The sequence below is a fragment of the Globicephala melas genome, chromosome 10 (genome assembly GCF_963455315.2).
Source record: "Globicephala melas chromosome 10, mGloMel1.2, whole genome shotgun sequence".
In the NCBI taxonomy this organism is placed as follows: domain Eukaryota; kingdom Metazoa; phylum Chordata; class Mammalia; order Artiodactyla; family Delphinidae; genus Globicephala; species Globicephala melas.
Window position 1 is genome coordinate 97,680,302 of NC_083323.1, and position 18,970 is coordinate 97,699,271.

The 18,970-nt window shown below is 50.5% G+C and overlaps 1 protein-coding gene across 1 annotated transcript; it reads right to left on the minus strand.

The window, feature by feature from the left end:
* Window positions 1-5,240: 5,240 nt before the first annotated feature.
* KCNA5 (potassium voltage-gated channel subfamily A member 5) lies at window positions 5,241-8,558 on the minus strand. The gene has a single exon (XM_030834444.3). It carries the CDS (start codon window positions 8,006-8,008, stop codon window positions 6,215-6,217), a length of 1,794 nt encoding a protein of 597 aa, XP_030690304.1. The 5' UTR covers window positions 8,009-8,558; the 3' UTR covers window positions 5,241-6,214.
* Window positions 8,559-18,970: the final 10,412 nt, after the last annotated feature.

Here is an 18,970-nt window from a genome sequence, read left to right on the forward strand (position 1 = left end):
AGGTACACGTGGAGGTTCGTTCTGAGCTTCCAGGCAACGACAGGCTTTGCTTGCAGAAGTTCAGCTTTCCCACCAGGTTTTCTTCCGGACCCACCTCAGCCCCTCTTAGATTTTTCAGCTCCTGTTCCTGGTCTTAGAATCGTCCCCTAGAAGCTCTAGCCTCCAGGGCTTTTTGCCTTCCTGCTCCCACCTCTTGCCTCCCAGCCCCAGATGGCTCTGGCTGGATTTTTGGCAACGGCTCAGAAAATCTGCCAGTGTCTCCTGCTCATTGGCCAAACAATCAAAGGGGCATCTGAGGGCCTTGACTTACCCTCTAAAATTTTTAAAATCAGATTGGAACCCATCGTCAGCCTTGCAGCGGGAATCCGCGTTGTGCTTTGCTTGGTGACGTCGTCTGCTGCGTCTCTTTGGGGGATGCCACCTGGAGGGCAGGGCCAGCTTCCTGCTCCAAAGCGGTGAGTGGCCCCTGAGGCGGTGCTGGGATTTACAGGCCGTCTGGAGCTCCAGGGGGCCTTGGCTTCCCTTCCCCCACCCCCACATCTGTCTCCACCAGCCCTCTGCTTGTACAGGAAAACACACACACCCTCCTAGTGCCCCCAGGCTCCCCACGTCCCTGTCCCGCACTCTTCACCTCATTTCATGTCTTCTTCTGCCTCCAGTACACGTCACCCTCCTCTAAAAAAGCACATCCGTCCCCACGTTACAGTCTGCTCATTTCCTCCTTGGCTCTTAACGTCTATTTAAAAGTGATGCTCAATGCTCTGTGCTGACCTACATGGGAAGGAAATCCAGAAAAGAGGGGATATATGTACACGTAGAACTGAATCACTTTGCCGTACAGCAGAAACTAACACAACACTGTAAAGCGACTCTACTCCAATATATATATATATTTTAAAGTGATCTCTTCGCAAGAGGGAAGAGATATGGGAACATATGTATATATATACCTGATTCATTTTGTTGTAAAGCAGAAACTAACACACCATTGTAAAGCAATTATACTCCAAAAAAAATAAATAAAAAAAAAATAAAGGCCAAAGGGAGGGAGGACTTGTGAATTAAATAAATAATTAAAAGAATCATCAAACCTCAAAAAAAAAAAGTGATCTCTTTATTCATTTGCTTCGTTGATGGTTGGTTCTCCCCACTAACCTGGGAAACCAACCAGGGGAGATCCCTGCCAGTCAGCCTCAGCGCCTCAGCAAGGTGTCCGCCTCATAGTAAATAATGTTGTCAAATAAATATTTGTTGGATGAATGGAGAAATGAGTGAATGAGGGTATTAAGGACACTGGATGATAAAGTTTTCTGTTCTCCTCCTGTACAGTGAGTTGCTTGCATGCGGGCACCAGGCCATCACAGAGCTGGATCTCCATTGCTTGTACTGCCTTGACATATTCTCAAGAAACGCAGGTTGAGTTGAGTCCAATCAAATCGGAGGAGACGGGTCAGGGTTTCACAAGCACCCAGGAGGCAGCCCTCACAGGCAAACTGGATACAAATGAACTGATGCGGCAGGAACGTGCCTTGGGACGTGGGGTGGCCATGTTGGGGGGGGTGGGGGAGCAGAGGGAAGGTCAGGCAGCTTTAATGAGAATGGGGACACTTTGACGCAGAGGGAGCAGAGTGGACCACACAGAGAAATCCAGCCTAGGGCTTGGGGGAGACTGTTCCAGTCCCGGCTGACTTTAACTACGGTGACCTTGGATAAGGGGCCTCTTCCCTCTGGGATTCTGCCTGCTCCTCTCTAAAATCAGTGGACCCACCAGATTATCTGCAACGTTCCTTCCAGCTGAAACATTGCTTTGTGCAAAGTTTGGCATTAGAAGACACCGGCCGATTAAAAGGGAAGGTGGCAAGCATCTTATTCTGTCTGGAGGCCTGTGGGCTGGAGCCGATACCCATCTTCCCACCACGCACACTGTGAGGGGCCCTGCCAGCCCAGGCCCATCTCTACAGCCAGAGAAGAGCCAGCTGAAGAGGGAGAGGGCAAGGGCATCCTCGAGGCTCCCAATGTGATGTCACGTCCAGGAAAAGACTTAGGGCCAAAGGGAGAAGGAAGCCATCCTCTGGCCACCTGGGCCCACTTCCGCCAGCCTCTGGGGGAGAACCCCACTGCCCAGAGCCCTGGGCAGAATGTCCAGTTGGGCATTTTATTCCTCCTTCCTAGAAATAAAGCAGCCTGTCTCACAGCCACCTAGAAAAATCTAATTTTCATAAGGAGGTAGAAATAGCTCCATCTTCCTCATAAAGCCTTCCCCGGTCTAGGAAATCCCAGCCTCAGATCCCCTCCCTAAGCCAAGGGTGGTATTTGCAAGAAATGCAAGTTCAGTGAAGTAAAATCAAATCAGGGAGCCAGGTCAGAGCTTCCCAGGCATGACTGGATGCCCAGGAGGCAGCCTCGGTGCGACGGATAAATGGTTATGACAGGGATGTACAGCTCTCGAGCGAAGGCTGGTTCTAACATTTTTAAGTGACTACATTTTCAGTGGTTATATAAATACCTACAATAACAGCTTCAGTTTTGCCTCACGGTCTACGAAGCCTAAAATATTTACTATCTGGCTCTTCTCGGAGCTTTTGCCAATCCCTGCCCTAAATAACCGCTGAGGCCCCCTGCCATTGATAAACTCAGGACTCCTACTGGGGTCCTGGGGAGAGGCAGCAATCAGCCTGTAACCCTGGACCCCATCCCTCCTCTCTAGCCAGCTACCCTTCACGGGCTCCAGAAGCTTCTCTTTCTCTACTCCTCCTCGCCGTCCCCGTCCTGACCCATCCCACTTCATTGTGGAATCCTCTACAAGGCACTCGGTCGCACCCTGTCCTGCATGATTTGATTTGTTGTACACTGATTGCTTCCCCAATGGGACTGGAAGCGTATGAGGGCAGGGACAGCATCTTAATATGTGTCCCAGTATCCCCAGCACACTGAGCAGATATGCGCTGCTGAGGTCAGCCCAAGGGGACAGCACCCCAGGGTCACACTCACTGCGCTCAGCCTGCCATCTCTGGAGGGGACTCTCCACTCCAAGAGAAACATCCCCTCCAAGCCTGGAAGTGCTCCTATCGCTAACGCCAGAATAAGTCACAGCCCAGTCCTACGGGAAGATTCCTCCAGGGCTGGTCCTCTGTTTCATTTTCCCTCCAGGGAGTGTGTCCCAGGCAGGGCAGATCAGGGAGCTGGGGCTTTAAAGCACGTGACAAGACTTTTCTTTCTGAACCTACCCTTGTTCAGGGTTCAGTGAGCATATGGGCAGGAGAAGGAAAAGTAGGTGGTGAAAAACCGGGGTCCGCATGCTCTGCGGGAGGGCATGTCTTTACGTAGACACACCACACCATTGCGCTTCTGCCTCTGCGTGGAGGTTGCCAAAGCTGGTGGATTATAAAGCCAGGGATGGTTTCTTGCTGTGGGAGCCCAGAAGGAACATCTGGATAAAGGTTCGGCTGAAGCCACTTGATCTAATTTCCTCGGGAAGGAAAATCAATGACAGCAGTGAAAGGGAGGGGCAGAGAGGACAGGAAGGGGCCCCTTGCCTCAGGTGACCTGGGTAAAAGACTTGACATTCGTCCTCCTTTCCTGCCAATCATGTGAACAGAGAAACCACTGGGAAGGCTGGAGTGAAACAGCGGGCCATTTCCAGAATCATAGCAGCAGGTGGACTGAGAAGGCAGAGAGATTGAAATACCTGCACTGCCTTCGGGTGCCCTCCCAGTGCCCCAGGACAGATACCACCGGCCTCCAGGATGGGAAGCTGCAGCAGGGGATTGGAGTCCCTCTGGAACCGCCTTGATCCCCTTTGTAAACCTGCAGGGCAGCGCCCCCTCCTCCCACACAGAACAGAGAGACTAACGATCTCATCCCTGAGGCTTTGTATAAGCTGGTACCCATTACTGGACATTCTAAAGAGGCAGTCAGTCTATTTGAACCAACACCTGTCAGGCACCCGGACACATCTAAGACCCGGGCAGGCGCAGTTCTCTCTTTGCTGCTCAAGCCTAAAGGATGTGACCTTCAGGGCAAAGGCGGCACCTTCTCTTTTATCTTCAAGGGAGGGTGGAGCCCGAGTCGTGCCCACCCCCAGTCCCAGCCAGCAGGGGTGCGTTAAACCACAAGCGCTCGCTTCACGGCCTTAGAGGGCTTGGCAGTGAGACGGTGTGGAGGAGAGCTTTGGCAAGATGCCCCGCTTTTAGGCAGATTGTAAATTATAAACAAACAACTTGTCTCTGCCCTCCTTCCTTTACTTCCGGTGTGTAATGAAAAACAACTGAGCCCCGCAGGCACAATCCTTCTGTTTCCTCCTCAGATGTGCTGTTCACAGCTCCCCGCTGGAAATGATTCTGGGCAGTCACGGACACTGGCTTTTATTCCTGCGACAGCATCTCACTGAAATCCACAATCCCCAGACATCAATTTCCTAGATCCTCCCTCCCCACCCCGCCGCTTCCCCCCCCGCCCCCGCACACCTGGATGTACCCCAGAACTAGGCATCAAGCTCACTGTTGTCGTGGGAGCCATGTGGCTGTGGACCACCAGCCCAACCTGGTGAGAATGCCAAACCACCAGTCTCTGGATTATTCAACAGAAAAAGCAACAACAGGAATCGGGAGCCCATCTCGGATAGCTAAGCCCCCAGAGAGACACTGCAGCCAGTGTTACACCTACTGTGATGTCTTGCCAGAATCATCCAGTGACAAGGGAACAAAGGGATTTGTTCTGAGTTTAGGGATTACTCGGGGCAAGGTTACAATCTGTAGAAACCAGCCTTTAATGTGGACAAACAAATCCTTCCATCCTCGGGCCACCTCCGCCATCACAAAGGCAAAGCATCCTTCTCAGCTGCACCACAGTTTACGGGGTGGGTAGGATAATAAGAAGGTGTTGCCGCCTCTCTCTGTGATTTTCACACCAGGGCTGCCCTTTTGCAGACAGGTTTCGTATCTGGGAGAACCAGGCTTGTTCCTCAGAGCTGCTGAGAACAACGTTAAGAAGGGCTTAAAGCCTGCAGACCAAGGCTGGGAAACCCAGCCCCAGGAGACCACAGCGGGACTGCGGGGGTGGGGGGTGGAGGGAGGGAGGAGGGTCTGGTCATCCTTTGCCTTTCTGCTCCATCCACACTCCATGCTGATGGCTGGATCTAAGGCCAGCCAGGTGTGCCTGTGTCCTGAAAACCTGAGACAAACAGAATTCACCCCTCTATCTTCAAGGTACGGGGTGGGGGTTGGGAGGGGCGGTGCTCAGCAAAGAGTTGTTCACGATCAAATCATGAGCTTTCCAAGTTTTCTGCCCCAGTCAAGGCGGGGTTTGCTCTGACTCCAGAACCAGAAACAACAAGGGACAGACTTTTTTTTTTTTAATTTCCAAAGATGCATCAGCTGTAGAAAAACTAACACTTGCCTCAACTAAGTAATATTTTATTTCCTGGGATGAAAATCAAGAGAATGAATTATCAGAAGTCTTCCTCCAACATCATTAAAATGCTTTTTGAAGAAAGTTGCAAGCATTGTTTAAGGCGCACAGGAAAAGTTAGACTTGCCTTTCTTCCAGAGCATTCCCTGCCCTAGACGCAAAGCACCGGCACTACATCTCAAGAAAGAGAGAGGCTTGCAGACACAGGAGCCAGAAAAACCGGACCAGGGTCTCTGGCTCTAATATAAGTATCACAGGAGAACATCACAATAACCTTCTCTTCCATAAATACAACATATGTCTTGAAAATATATCCAAAATATCTCCATCTGAACTACTGTACAAAACTCCACTCGCCAGCCATAAAAATAATATTTTCCCCTATACACAAATATAATCATATGTAAAGCAAATTTGGAACGCAGGGATATTGGTTGGGGGGTGGGTTACAAAATCTCTGGGGACCTGGGCTATTTACAGTCATTTTTGTTTGGGTTATCCCGCTGCTGGGTATAGGACACTGGCGACAAATACATCCATCTCACAGTGCTCACCATTTCAGCAGCTCCTGCGTCACGGAATGTGGTACTTTTTAAAAATAGGCGACCCTTCGTGTCATGGAAAGAAGGGGGAAAATGAGGGGATCAAGGTGGCGGTGGGGAGGCAGAAGGGCAGCAGGGGAAGAAGGGGGACAGACGTAGGTTACGGTGCGGGCTTGAAACGCTCTGCGGCGTAAAGTAGATCCCCAGGGTCGGGAGGCCTCCGCTGTCCCCGGGCCACGGCCAGCTGTCTGCCTGGGCCTCCCTTACAGATCCGTTTCCCGGCTGGTGTCCAGGCAGAGGGCGTACAGGGATCTCCGCAAATCCACATTGCTCTTGGCCTTGAGGTTACACTTCTCCAGGGGGCAGCTGCCCCTTCGAGATCCGTCCGCATTCTCCAGGGGCCCCGCAGCCTTGCAGAGGGACGCCTTGCTCCAGCTGGCCTTCCGCTGGCCCCCGCCGGCCGGTCCTGCCCCCGTGCTCTGGCTGCTCTGCTCTTCCTTAAGGGCTGCCTGCTCGTCGTGGTCCGTCTCCCGGTGGTAGAAGTAGTTGAAGTTGGAGACGATGACGGGCACGGGCAGGGCGATGGTGAGGACCCCGGCGATGGCACACAGCGAGCCCACGATCTTGCCCCCCACGGTGACAGGCCTCATGTCCCCGTAGCCCACCGTGGTCATGGTGACGACTGCCCACCAGAAGGCATCCGGGATGCTGGAGAAGTGGGTCTCCTGGTTGTCGGCCTCTGCGAAGTAGACGGCGCTGGAGAAGAGGATGACCCCGATGAACAGGAAGAAGATGAGCAGACCCAGCTCCCGCATGGACGCCTGCAGGGTCTTGCCCAGGATCTGCAGCCCCTTGGAGTGGCGGGACAGCTTGAAGATGCGGAACACCCGGACCAGGCGGATCACTCTGAGGATGGCCAGGGACATGGCCTGCTGCCCGTTCTGGCCGCCGCCTCCCCCCGGCTGCTGCTGCACCAGCTCGGTGCCCAGGGTGATGAAGTAGGGGAAGATGGCCACCACGTCAATGATGTTCATGATGTTTCGCGAGAACTCGGCCTTGCTGGGGCAGGCGAAGAAGCGCACCAGCAGCTCGAACGTGAACCAGATGACACACGTGGTCTCCACGATGAAGAAGGGGTCAGCCAGGGTCCTGGGCAGGAGAGGTGCCGCCGTCGGGCCAGAGGGAGGCGCTGCCTCCCCGCTGCCATTGGCCCCCCTGTGGGGCTCAGGGGGCTGGTGGGGCACCGGGGGATGGCGCAGCAGCTCCCGTTCATCCCTGAACTCAGGCAGGGTCTCCAAGCAGAAGGTGATGATGGAGATGAGGATGACCAGGACCGAGACGATGGCGATGCCCCGTGCGGAACCCGAGCTCTCGGGGTACTCGAAAATCAGCCACACTTGGCGCTGGAACTCGTTGCGGGGCAGGGGCTTCTCCTCCTCCTTGATGAAGCCCTCGTCCTCTCGGAAGCGCTCCATGGCCTCGTCCCCCAACTGGTAGAAGCGGATCTCATCTGTGAACACGTCCAGGGAGACGTTGACCGGCCTCCGCAGCCGGCCCCCCGACTGGTAGTAGTACAGGATGCCGTCGAAGCTGGGCCGGTTGCGGTCGAAGAAGTACTCGTTCCTCAGGGGGTCAAAGTAGCGCAGGCGCTTGGCGGGGTCTCCCAGGAGCGTGTCGGGGAACTGCGCCAGGGTGCCCAGCTGCGTCTCGAAGCGCAGCCCGGAGATGTTGATGAGGATGCGCTGGTGATGGAGGGACCCCGAGCCCAGCACCTGGTCCTCCGCCACGCCCAGAGCGGGGTCGCCTTGTCCCTCCTCGTCCTCCGGAGGCAGCCGTCTAGCTCGGGGCAGCTCCTGGGGCACCGGTGGCACCGGCCGGCCTCCCGGGTCCGCGCCCCTCTCGGCGCCGCCGCGGTCCCTTGGCGCTGGCTCCTTGAGTCCATCGCTGAGCGCAGCCGTCGGGGAGCAGCGGAGCTCTCCCCCTGTGGCCCGGACCTCCTCTCCTCCCCTGACGGTCATGGCACCGCCGTTCCCCGGGGGCACCAGAGCGATCTCCATGGCCCGGGGGCGGGGGGCATGCTGCGGCCCTGCGGACCGGCTCCGGCGCCCCCTCTCACCCTGCTGGGCGCCCCGCGCCGGGCTCCTCTCGCACCAGCGGCCGGCCCAGCTGTGGGGCAGGCTGGGGGGCTGGCGCGTTCTCCTCGTTCGGTCCTGACGTCAGGAAGCCGCTGCCCTGCTCTCTGCCTCTCTCGACTCTGGCAGCCCGTTACCAAGCAGCCAAAAGCCACCTTCCAGCAGATGCAACCTCCAGCCGCCAGGCTTGGCCTCCACCCCGCGCAGTTCCCCGCCTCCTGCCCTCCGCTCCTCCCCGCGCCTCCCCTCGGGGGCCCGGAGGCCGCGGGTGTCTCCCCGGAGGACGCAGCTGGGGCCCCCGGCAAGGGAGGGAGGGGCTGAGCTGGGCGCAGCCTGGGAGGAAGGCTGGGAAGGGAGGGAGGGAGGAGGGTGAAGGGAGGGAGTGGAGAGGATGGGGGGACAGGTTGTACCGAGAGCGCGCTGAAACTCCCAGGGCAACCAGATGAGAAAAGCTCTGGATTTCAGTTCACCTGGGCACCCGCTGGACGCCGAGTGGACTCTAGGGGAAATGAATTGTCTTGGGTTGGAGGGATGAGACTTCGAGATGAGTCGGAGTATGAGAAAAGACAGTCCTTTTTACATTTCTCCTTTGGAGGAATGAGGGTTCTCTCTTCTTTAGGAAGAATTACAAACAGGAGGGGGCGGGGCAGAGCTATGGACCTTGAAAAATATATACGTGTATGTGTATATCTCCAGGCCAATGGAGAAGCATGTCTCTTCCCATCTCCCTACATACATTTTCGTCAAAAGGTAACTGACTGAAAATTTACAGCATCTCCCTGCCCTTAGCCTTGGGAAGGCCCTGATTCCCAGCACAGACAGCGGTGGTCAGCGGGGCAGCCCCAGGCAGGCAGCTGAGTCTGGTGATTCGCTGTCTGCCTTCATATTCCTGCAACACACAACCTCTCTGCTCTCTCCACATAGCTCATTTGTAGAAACCATAGACAGGGAAGGGGTGGAGGGAGAAAGAGATCCTGGTGAGAGCCATTTAGCCTGGTGAAGCTGGGAACTGGGGGCCGCAGGGAGGTTTGGGTAGGGAAGAGGGTGGCGCTGCTTAAGGAGAGGGTGCCCGGGAGCTTGTGGAGTCCCCAGGGCTGGAGAATTCTGAGGAGTAGAATAAAAACCAATACTCACTTTGCCCTTCTGCTGTGCCAGGCCTATTCTCAGCACTTCACAAATCTTAATATTATTATCCTCATTTTTACAGATGAGGAAAATGAGATTGACTAACTTGCTCGAGGTCACACAGGTAGAAAGTGGCGAAGCTGAGATTTAAACCCACACAAGCAGAGTGTGGACCCCTGTTCCCTCCACCCCAGTCCTCTGTAGAAATCTGTGACCCCCTTTCTGATACAAGGATACAGATGCTCCCTGCCCCCATCATCTGGCCTAACAGCTTTAGTTCCTTCCTGCAGGAGGCAGGAGGATGGCTAAGATGACACCTAAGTGCTTCTGGGTTAGGGAACCTGGTTATCTACCCCACCCCAGCCCTGGATTTTCACATCTATGGCCAAGAGAGAAATATCCTTCAGGGCATGTCCGGCAGTTACAGGCACAGCCTCTGGATTTTTTTTTTTTTTCTTTCTGGTTTTAAGTTAACCTAAAACCTCTGTGTTTTTGCATGTCTGGGTTTTTATATGTGATTTACAGCCTCTCGTCCACGAATGCGTCTGTGCACAGGGGGTGTTCTGGAAACTTGGTACTGGATGCACGAGTGTTGGTTGGAATAGCAGGGTGTGGACTCAGGGTCAGGGTCGGAGGAGTGTGTGTCCATGTGGCTTTTTTAAGTGAACTCAAGGGTGGACGTGCATTTGGCATACGCAAATGTTTTCATTGTGTGCAACGCTGCAAGTGCGGTGGGCTGTCCTTGCAGATGTGAATGAGTGAGGAAGGCGTGTGAAAGTGAAAATGAGTGTGTGCAGGCATCACTGATTATCTGCAGGGCCTTGCACGTCCCTCCCCAGACCTGTGCTGTCCCTGCTCCAACTCCTTTGGGTTTTTCTTCTTCTCCGGCTGGCTCAGAGGCTGCCAGTCTGGACCAGGTTTGCCCCTGGGGAGCCTGGGGCTGTGGAGCTCATAGGAGATGGTCTCAGAGACCTATGGGCCTTGTCTTGTTCACTGAGCCACGCACCTTGTAAATGCAGGGATGCCCTGTCGGTTCACAAAGGCTCTCCCCGGGTTCCCTAAGGGAAAGAGTTCCCTGGACCTTGTCTTCCAGCGGCCTTGGGGAGACTGCTCCCTGAAGAATAAGAGTACAACATACATAGTCCCAGAAGAGCATGTAAGTCAAGCCTTTAATGCGGTACTTTCTTAACTCTGCTTTCCAGACATTTACTAGCTTTCATAGGTTTCTTGTCAAATTTCTTTCAGATGTTACACGTGTCAGCCATGGGGTATAACTGCAGGATCGCCCTTAGAGAAAGAACTTGCTTTTTAGCTTCAAGGAATGCAGTTAGCTGACAGCCCCCAGCTGCTATCACCTCCTGTCTCTGCCTGATTTTCTGCAGAGGCTATTACCATCCTCCCTGGGAGCCCCTGGCCATGAGTGAGCACAACAGGGTTACAAGGACCTGACCGGTTCTGTTGCCTGAGACTCTCCCCATCCAACCCTTCCTCTTCCCCTTTCCATTTACAGGTGTCAGAACAGCATCTTGGTCTGAAGATGTCCCCTGCTGAGTTCTGCAGGTTCTCTCATCTTTCTTTTATTGCCTCCCAATAAACCTTTTGTCTCCTAACTCCATCTCCTTCTCTTCTCTTTACAGAGGACATAGCTACATGTCACCTAGCTGAAACCTGCTTTCTTCTCTGCCCAACCCATCCTGGGAGTTCAGCCCTTTTACAGAGATGCTTGACATGCATCATCACCTGAGGGTCTTGTTTAAATGCAGGATTGACCCCCCAGGTGGGCTTAGACCCAGATAAGCTTCCCCTGTGGTGGTAATGCTCCAGTCCTCACATCACAATTTGAGTAGCATCTCCTCTCAGACAAACTCCAAACGATACCTTTGAATGAATTACTTGCAACACCTATGTTACATCCCCCAGAATGAGGTAACCAGGGGAAAACAAATGAGCGATCTTCTCTCAATTCATGGGACTAGTCCTAGCAGACCACAAGGGGACTCAAGGTATGCAGACCAAAAGGAAAGAACGTTATGAGAAGTAAGGCATCGAAAGGAAGCAGAGCTGGGCTGGAAGAGAGAGGAAAGGGAAGGGAGGAGGAAGAGAATTTTAAATGCCATCTTTATTGATCCCTTCAAAAATATTCATTGAGTACCTGCCATGTATTGATCCAAGATGTTGTTCCCGGGTCTGGGAGTATACTGATGACCAAGACACACATACTCCCTCTGGGGAAAGAAAACTCTCTGAACATCTGATTTTATGTTGGTTGTTTAGCTACAGTTGTGAGGGGTACGTCTAGAATATAGGGTGCTGTGAGAATAGTGAGGCGTCTGACCCCACCTAGGACCCGAGGAAGCTTTCTGAGGTGATGATGAGGAAGAAAAACTATTCCAGGTGGAGGGAAGTGTATGTCCCAAGGTCCTGGGGTGGAAGGGACAGGGCTGGTTGGAAGAACAGAAAGAAAGTGAATGTAGCGGACACAGAGGGCTGGGGAAGAGTCTGTGAGATTGGGGTAGAGTGGCAGAGGAAAACAGATCACGAGGAGCTTGCTAGGTCATGATCCCCCCAGCAGGATGTACTGATATCTCCTTTCGTCCACACTCAGATGCTTTGCTTATGTCTCTGTAGAGCATATGTGCCAATATCCTCTATTTTATCCATCCATTACTTCTTTTAGCCTCTTCTCCCCATCTACTCTCACTGGAATATATATATCTTTATCTTTGTCTCTCTCTCTCTCTCTCTCTCTCTCTGTGTGTGTGTGTGTGTGTGTGTGTGTGCGTCTGTCTGTCGATTATCTATCTCTCCATCTATCCCATATATAGATAGCATCTACTACACCATTTATCTATCTATACATATAGATGGTAGGTAGGAAGGTAGATAGATAGATAATAGAGATGCAGATAGCTTGAAATCAAGGACCACACTCATCTCTGATTCGCTTTACAACACCCAGCCTGGTTCCGTAGCCATATTGTGAATTTCAATAAGGACATGTTGAGCGCAATTGAACCAAGAGAAAGGAATTCAACTCTGGAGCAGAGAGGCAGGGGAAACAGAGAGAGAAGACTTGAAAGAGGATTTCTGAGATTAGCTAAACACCCCAAGTAGTTGTGGAGATGCGACCTAAGCAGACAATGTGAAGACTCGTTTGGACGGCCAGATACGGGAAGTCGTGAATTATATCTGCTTCGGCCCTTTGTTCAGGTTATGTATTACTGCGTTATCTATTACTACACAAACGGCCTCAACTCTGTGGGTTAAAATACCGTATGCTAACCATATATATGGAATTGAAGAAAAAAAATGTCATGAAGAACCTAGGGGTAAGACAGGAATAAAGACACAGACCTACTAGAGAATGGACTTGAGGATATGGGGAGGGGGAAGGGTAAGCTGTGACAAAGCGAGAGAGTGGCATGGACATATATACACTGCCAAACGTAAGGTAGATAGCTAGTGGGAAGCAGCCGCACAGCACAAGGAGATCAGCTCGGTGCTTTGTGACCACCTAGAGGGGTGGGATAGGGAGGGTGGGAGGGAGGGAGACAAAAGAGGGAGGAGATATGGAAACATATGTCTATGTATAGCTGATTCACTTTGTTATAAAGCAGAAACTAACACACCATTGTAAAGCAATTATACTCCAATAAAGATGTAAAAAATAAAAAAAAAAAACTTTGTGGATAGAAACAATTTAATGTATTGGACTGGGCGCTTTCATTCCTAGATTAAGATCATGTTTGAGACCTAAAGGTAGCGTAGCTCTGTTTATTATATAAAAATGAACCAAAAAAACATGGAGATCTGCTGAATTTTTATCTAGGTCAAGGGAAAAGCTTCCCCCGTTGGATAAAATTTAAAGGGGCAGGAGGGGCACAAATAAAATTCTGTCCTAATTATGTCACTAGTCTTTCCCGTCAAAGTTCGACTTTTGCCCCTCCGCTTTGGAGGGGGTTATAGGCAAGGGAGCCTCATCAGAAATGTGATTCCAGGGAAGAGCCTGGACAGACACACCCTGCCAACCAGCCAGGGTGCTACCCAGTCGGCCAAGGCTCAGCCCAGCCTCTGCTCTTTCCTCTCAAGGGGAAGAAGCTTCTGCTGTGGGGACCCCCTCTCTAAAGCGACCCTAGCACTCTGGCAGGGCTCCACCAGCCCATCCTGGGGCACTACAGAGAGATCTTGGATTTCTTACGGAAGAGAAGTGTCCTCTGAGCTGTTTGCCCTGTCCTTTTCCCATCACTCTGGTAAACCAGGTATCTCAAATTACCCCCATCACCCTGCATCTCCTCTCCGTTAAAAAAGGAAATTGAACAAAACCATCATAGTGTTTCCTCCACAAGGGAAGCTGTCACACCCAGACTGGGGGAGACTTGTTTCCTTATTTTCTCCAACCTCCCCACGACTCCTTGGTCAACATCCTTCTAAGGAAACACCCAGGTGCTGGGAGTCGGGGGAGAGGGGTCAGAAATTCTTAGGCTGGACCAAGCAGAGACAAACAGCCGGCAGCATAGTTAAAATAAACCAAAACAATTTTTTAAAAAGTTAAGAGGAAGGCTCAATTAATAAGTCATGGATAGGCTGGGTCTTACTGCTGAATGGTACAGAGTATGTGATCTTATGGTCATTACTGTTGAGTAACAGGTCTCAGGATAGGTAATCATGCAGTAATTAGTAATAGAGTATTAATCAGTAAAGCCCTCTCTCACCTCATCCTCTCTCCCAGACATGTTCCTCTCGTGGATCTGTGGTGGTAAACATCTTAATGAGGGGAGCAGCTGTTCTTCCTTAACACCCCAGCCTCACCCCTTCCCTTCTCACTTGCCCCTCAATCCAACACCTTGGGAAGGAACTTCTGGAAATGACCTTCCTTTCCTTTTTGAGGGAAGCAGCAAAGGTAGGGCCAAGCAAAACACACGTGCAAAACAAATGTGTTTGTGTTTGTGGGGTGTTTGGTGGGGGAGAGATGTCTTTGCTGTGTTAAGAGATGGAAGCAGGAAGCCAGGCTGACGGTTAGAGGAGAGGAGAGATTTTGCTGAAATTGACCCAGATCCTGAGTGAGACCACAGAAGGCTGCTTCAGTTTCCCATTCAGAGGGATTAAAAGGAGAGCCATTGACAAGTCAAGGCTCACATCTGGAGCGTGGCTTTCTCGCTCCCTCCCTTCCTCCTGCCCTAGTATAATCCAGGAATAAATTCATTAATGGGTCCAGTGCATTTTCAGAGGCCAGACTAGAAAGGAAAGTGACCCAGATGGACAAGGCTGGGAGGTTCGAGGGATGACTAGCCCTGGCGAGTGAGGGTCTCCGCTCCCTCCGGCTGGTGGGTTAAGGATGCATTGGGACTATTTATCTCAGTCTCTCTTTTTCCCACATCCATCTTTCCTTCCTCAACCCATCTCACCGTGGTGTTCACCGATGTAACGTGAAAATCCTTTAACTTTGAAATCGTGAACTGGGAGCTTCATTTGTTGTTAGGGTTAGAGATATTTGAATTTGGCTTTCCACTTCCTCAATAACAACTGCAACTCTGATTTCATAACTCTCTGCTTAGGCATTCGGATCAAAAAAGGCATTCTTGAGTATTTTATATTCAATACCTTGTCGAGCTAGTTTATTGCCCACATGGTGTAAAGATATATTTATGAGTTTAGGTTATGTATCCAGGCATATGAAAAAAAGCACTTTATTTTAAAAGTGCTAAGCAAATGTAAAACAGTTTTACTCTTACGTAAGGACTATGCCTTCTAAGTCTGGAAAATAAAATAAACAACTTGTGGTTACTACACAATTCACACAGGCCAGACAGCACCCATTTTTCTCAATGTCTCTCTCAGAATAAACCCTCTTTATTCTAATTTGATTAAAAGATGCTTTCGTTGTGGAACAGGATTAGGGCTCGGCCACAGTTTCCCTGTGCCTGGACTTGGAGGTGGGGCTGAGATGCGGTGGCTAGAGGCTTGCCGCTCAAAGTGTGGTCTGCGGACCAGAAATGTAATTATTAGAAATGTAATTCCCAAGCCCCTCCCAGACCTACTGGTCAGAACATGGGGAGATGAAGCCCAAGAATCTGTGTTTTAAGGCGCCCTCCAGGCGATTCTGAGGCCACCGAAATTTGAGGACCACTGTCCTAGAGGACAAGCCCCACTTGAGGGTCTGGTGGCTTTACTGGCTGCTGTGAGGCATGAGGAATTCAGGGGCCGGAAGTACATTCTCCAGGATATGAGCTTGGATCCGGATTGAGGTAGGTCTGGGCAGAGTGCTCAGCGACACCACCTGTTCATTATGACACTCAGCCTCTCTCGGCCTCAGTGTCTTCGTCTGTCCGATAAAGACACTAATAGTACCTCCCTTCTGTAATTCTTCTAAGTATGAAGTGGCTGGAGAATATTAAGCCCTCGATAACTATTAGTATTGTTCCTGTTAGCTAGCCTGTGGAATCTGGCAGCTGACAAATGCATGCACAGGTCCTCCATCATCTGCATTAGTGGCCTGTAGCGACCAGTGGGGTCACTGTATTAGTGAACTTTCTCTTTGTTGCTCCAATGATATAGCCATGGTCTCGAGTTTGGTGGAAAGTGAAACAGGATCCCCTGGGGGTTAGCCTGAGCATCACAAATGCCCTCAGTGGTGGGTGTGGGAGTTAGTGACCCTCATCTCTGGCCCCTGGCCTTCCTGTTACTATTAGTAGCCTATGGCTGCTGTAACAAACTACCCCAAACTTAGGGGCTTAAAACAATACAAGTCTATTATCTTAGAATCCTGGAGGTTAGAAGTGGAAAATGGGTCTCTCCGGGATTAAGTCAAAGTGTCGGCAGGGCTGCTTCCTTCTGGAAGCTCTAGGGAAAGATCTGTTGCCTTGCCTTTTCCAGATCCTCGAGGCCACCTACACTCCTTGGCTCGTGGCCCCTTCCTTCAACATCAAAGCCGGTGACTGCATCACTCCAACCTCTGCTTCCTGTGTCACGTCTTCTGGGGCTCTTCTGCCTCTTTCCTCCATCTTTTCAGGCCCTTTGTGGTTGTGATAGCTTCACCCATATCATCTAAGATAGTTTTTCTATTTTGTGATCCTTGACTTATGTCACATGTGCAAAATCCCTTCTGAGATGTGTGGTAACAAGTTCACAGGTTCCAAGGATGAGGACCTGGGCATCTTTAAGGGACAATTATTCTGCCTGCCACACGGTTCCCAGGCAACAAAGAGCCTCCTTGGATTGGACTTTGAGAGCTGAAAGAACCTTAAGTGGTTGGCTCTGCAAACCCTTTCATTTACAGTCAGCAAACATTTGGAGATTTGCCCTAGACAAGGAGCACAGACCGAATAACCCAAGACCCTGCTTTCCAACCCAGATCTGCAGAATCCAGGCTCGGTGGTCTCACCAGTGGACAATCTCTTTGCAGCTGGGGAAAAAACCCCAAAAACCATGAGAGGTCAATAGGGTTAAGTCATAATTTTTCAGACCCAGACTTGCTCTAAAGGCTGAATCACACCATGAGCATCCCAGTCTCCCTGCCTGTGGAGTAGAGCTTGTCACGTTTTCTCCTTTTCTGGGAGCTGTCTCTATTCCTGAAAGTCCCCAGGCATAGGTGAAAGATTTGTGGATTTCGAGCCTGGTCCCTCTTTAATTACTGCCACTTTTCAAGAAGCAAGAGGCAGCATGATTTCTCCCGTACAGCAATCATTTCTTTCTCTGGTAAAGACAGGAATCTGGGGAATGGCAATTATCTCAGCAGAATCACCAACCTTGCCGCGTGACATTATCGACTGTTGGAAATTACACGGTGTTCACGTGCTGCTACTTAAATGTCTGTCGTCTCCTATTTCCCCTTCCCAACCCAATGCTGAAACCACCACCCTCCCAGCCTCTTCCTTTCTTTTTATTAATCTTGGGAAATAGCTTTCTTATTTTTATTTTTTTGTTTGCTTGTTTGTTTGTTGTTTTTTGCGGTACGCGGGCCTCTCACCGTTGTGGTCTCTCCTGTTGCGGAGCACAGGCTCCGGACGCGCAGGCTCAGCGGCCATGGCTCACGGGCCCAGCCGCTCCACGGCATGTGGGATCTTCCCGGACCGGGGCACGAACCCGTGTCCCCTGCATCGGCAGGCGGACTCTCAACCACTGCGCCACCAGGGAAGCCCGCTTTTTTATTTTTACCGTACTGATGCCACTGGTAGGATATGATATTGAGGATTGTAGTAAGGACTTCCACACTTTCAGATGGTGCTCAGCCACCACTTACTGGATTCTTCACCTCAGCTTCAAGCCTTCATCTCTGCAAACAGAGAAAAGCCTGGCAAACGCCCCATGGCGATTCATTTCTTGAACTGCCTGGCTACCCTCAGCTCCCTAATGTCATTCTACTCTACTGGGTGATTTTGAAAACCAATGACCAAGTTGTAAAGACTGCTTTCTTCAAGCTCAGGAACAAGTTGCACTGTGCATACCTGTGTTTTGGTGGCAAAACAGAGATTATTGCTAACACTGTCTCTAGGCAATGTAATAAGCATGACATTGGAAAGCATAAAACCATGACTTTGAGTCCCACTCTGCACCTCTGACTATTAGCTACATGGCTCAGGAAAGTACTTTAACCTCTCTAAATCGTTTTTAAAAAATTTTAATCTGTAAAGTGAGAAATACAACATGGAATTCATAGGTTTTAATGGGGTTCACATAAAATAGCAAATTTCCTATTACATATAGAATGGATAAATGACAAGGTCTTCCTGTATAGTACAGGGAACTATATTCAATATCCTGGGATAAACCATAATGGAAAAGAATATGAAAAAGAATATATATATATAAAACTGAATCACTTTGCTGTACAGCAGAAATTAACACAACATTGTAAATCAACTATACTTGAATAAAGTAAATTTAAAAAATAGCAAATTGCATTTAAGCTGGTGTCTATTATATAATCATAATAGCTAACATTTCTTGAGCTCTTGTTATGGGCCTTGAACTATGCCTTTTACATACACTATGGTGTTTAATCCTTAGTAACAACCCTGAGACGTTGCTGTTATTAATCCTAATTTATAGACGTGGAAACTGAGAGTTAACGCAGTTAAGCAAATTGTCAAAGGTTTATTGAGAAGAGAATGGTAGAGGCCTGGTGTCTGCTGGTTATCATTATGCACTATTAGGGCATCTTCTCTGAGCCAGTGTAGAGCAGAGAGTTTTTCACTGTGTTTCTCTTTCTAACTTTCTATACCTGTCTCCCATCCTGCCCTTGGTCATGTCAAGTCCCTGATGAGACCTGATGGGGAAAAGCCAGTAACAAAGATGTGAATGACCAATAACCCCAAAGAGTTTGCAGGACATCACCTGTCAGCACACAAGAATTTCTGAAAGATGGGAGGTTCAGCGTCTTGTCAAAACCAAGTGACTCCAAGAGGCCTGGTGTGGTGTGGCTTCCCAGGTGGGGTCAGCTGCGGCTTCCTCCTCAGAGATGCTCCCTGTCAGTTCCTCCCTCCCCTGCACTTGTCCAGCCTGTGCAGCTTGGCTGAGATAACAGGGAGTGAGGGGGAGAGGAAGCTATTGAGAGGAAAGTGAAGACCAGACTTAGAAATTTGATTTTCGATCTCAAAAGAAGGAGCCTTCTTGGAGGCCGTGAGCACTTACCAAACACTAGAAATAAAAAAGAGCCTCTTTTTGGAAACAGGGTCGCCAGGAACTACAGCTGGGCCATGCCAGCTTTCACTTAGGATACATATATATATATTTTAATTTTTACAGAAATATAGTTGACTTACA

Excerpts from the sequence above, each read along its gene's own strand:
- KCNA5 (XM_030834444.3), bottom strand. The coding sequence starts at position 8,008 with ATGGAGATCGCTCTGGTGCCCCCGGGGAACGGCGGTGCCATGACCGTC.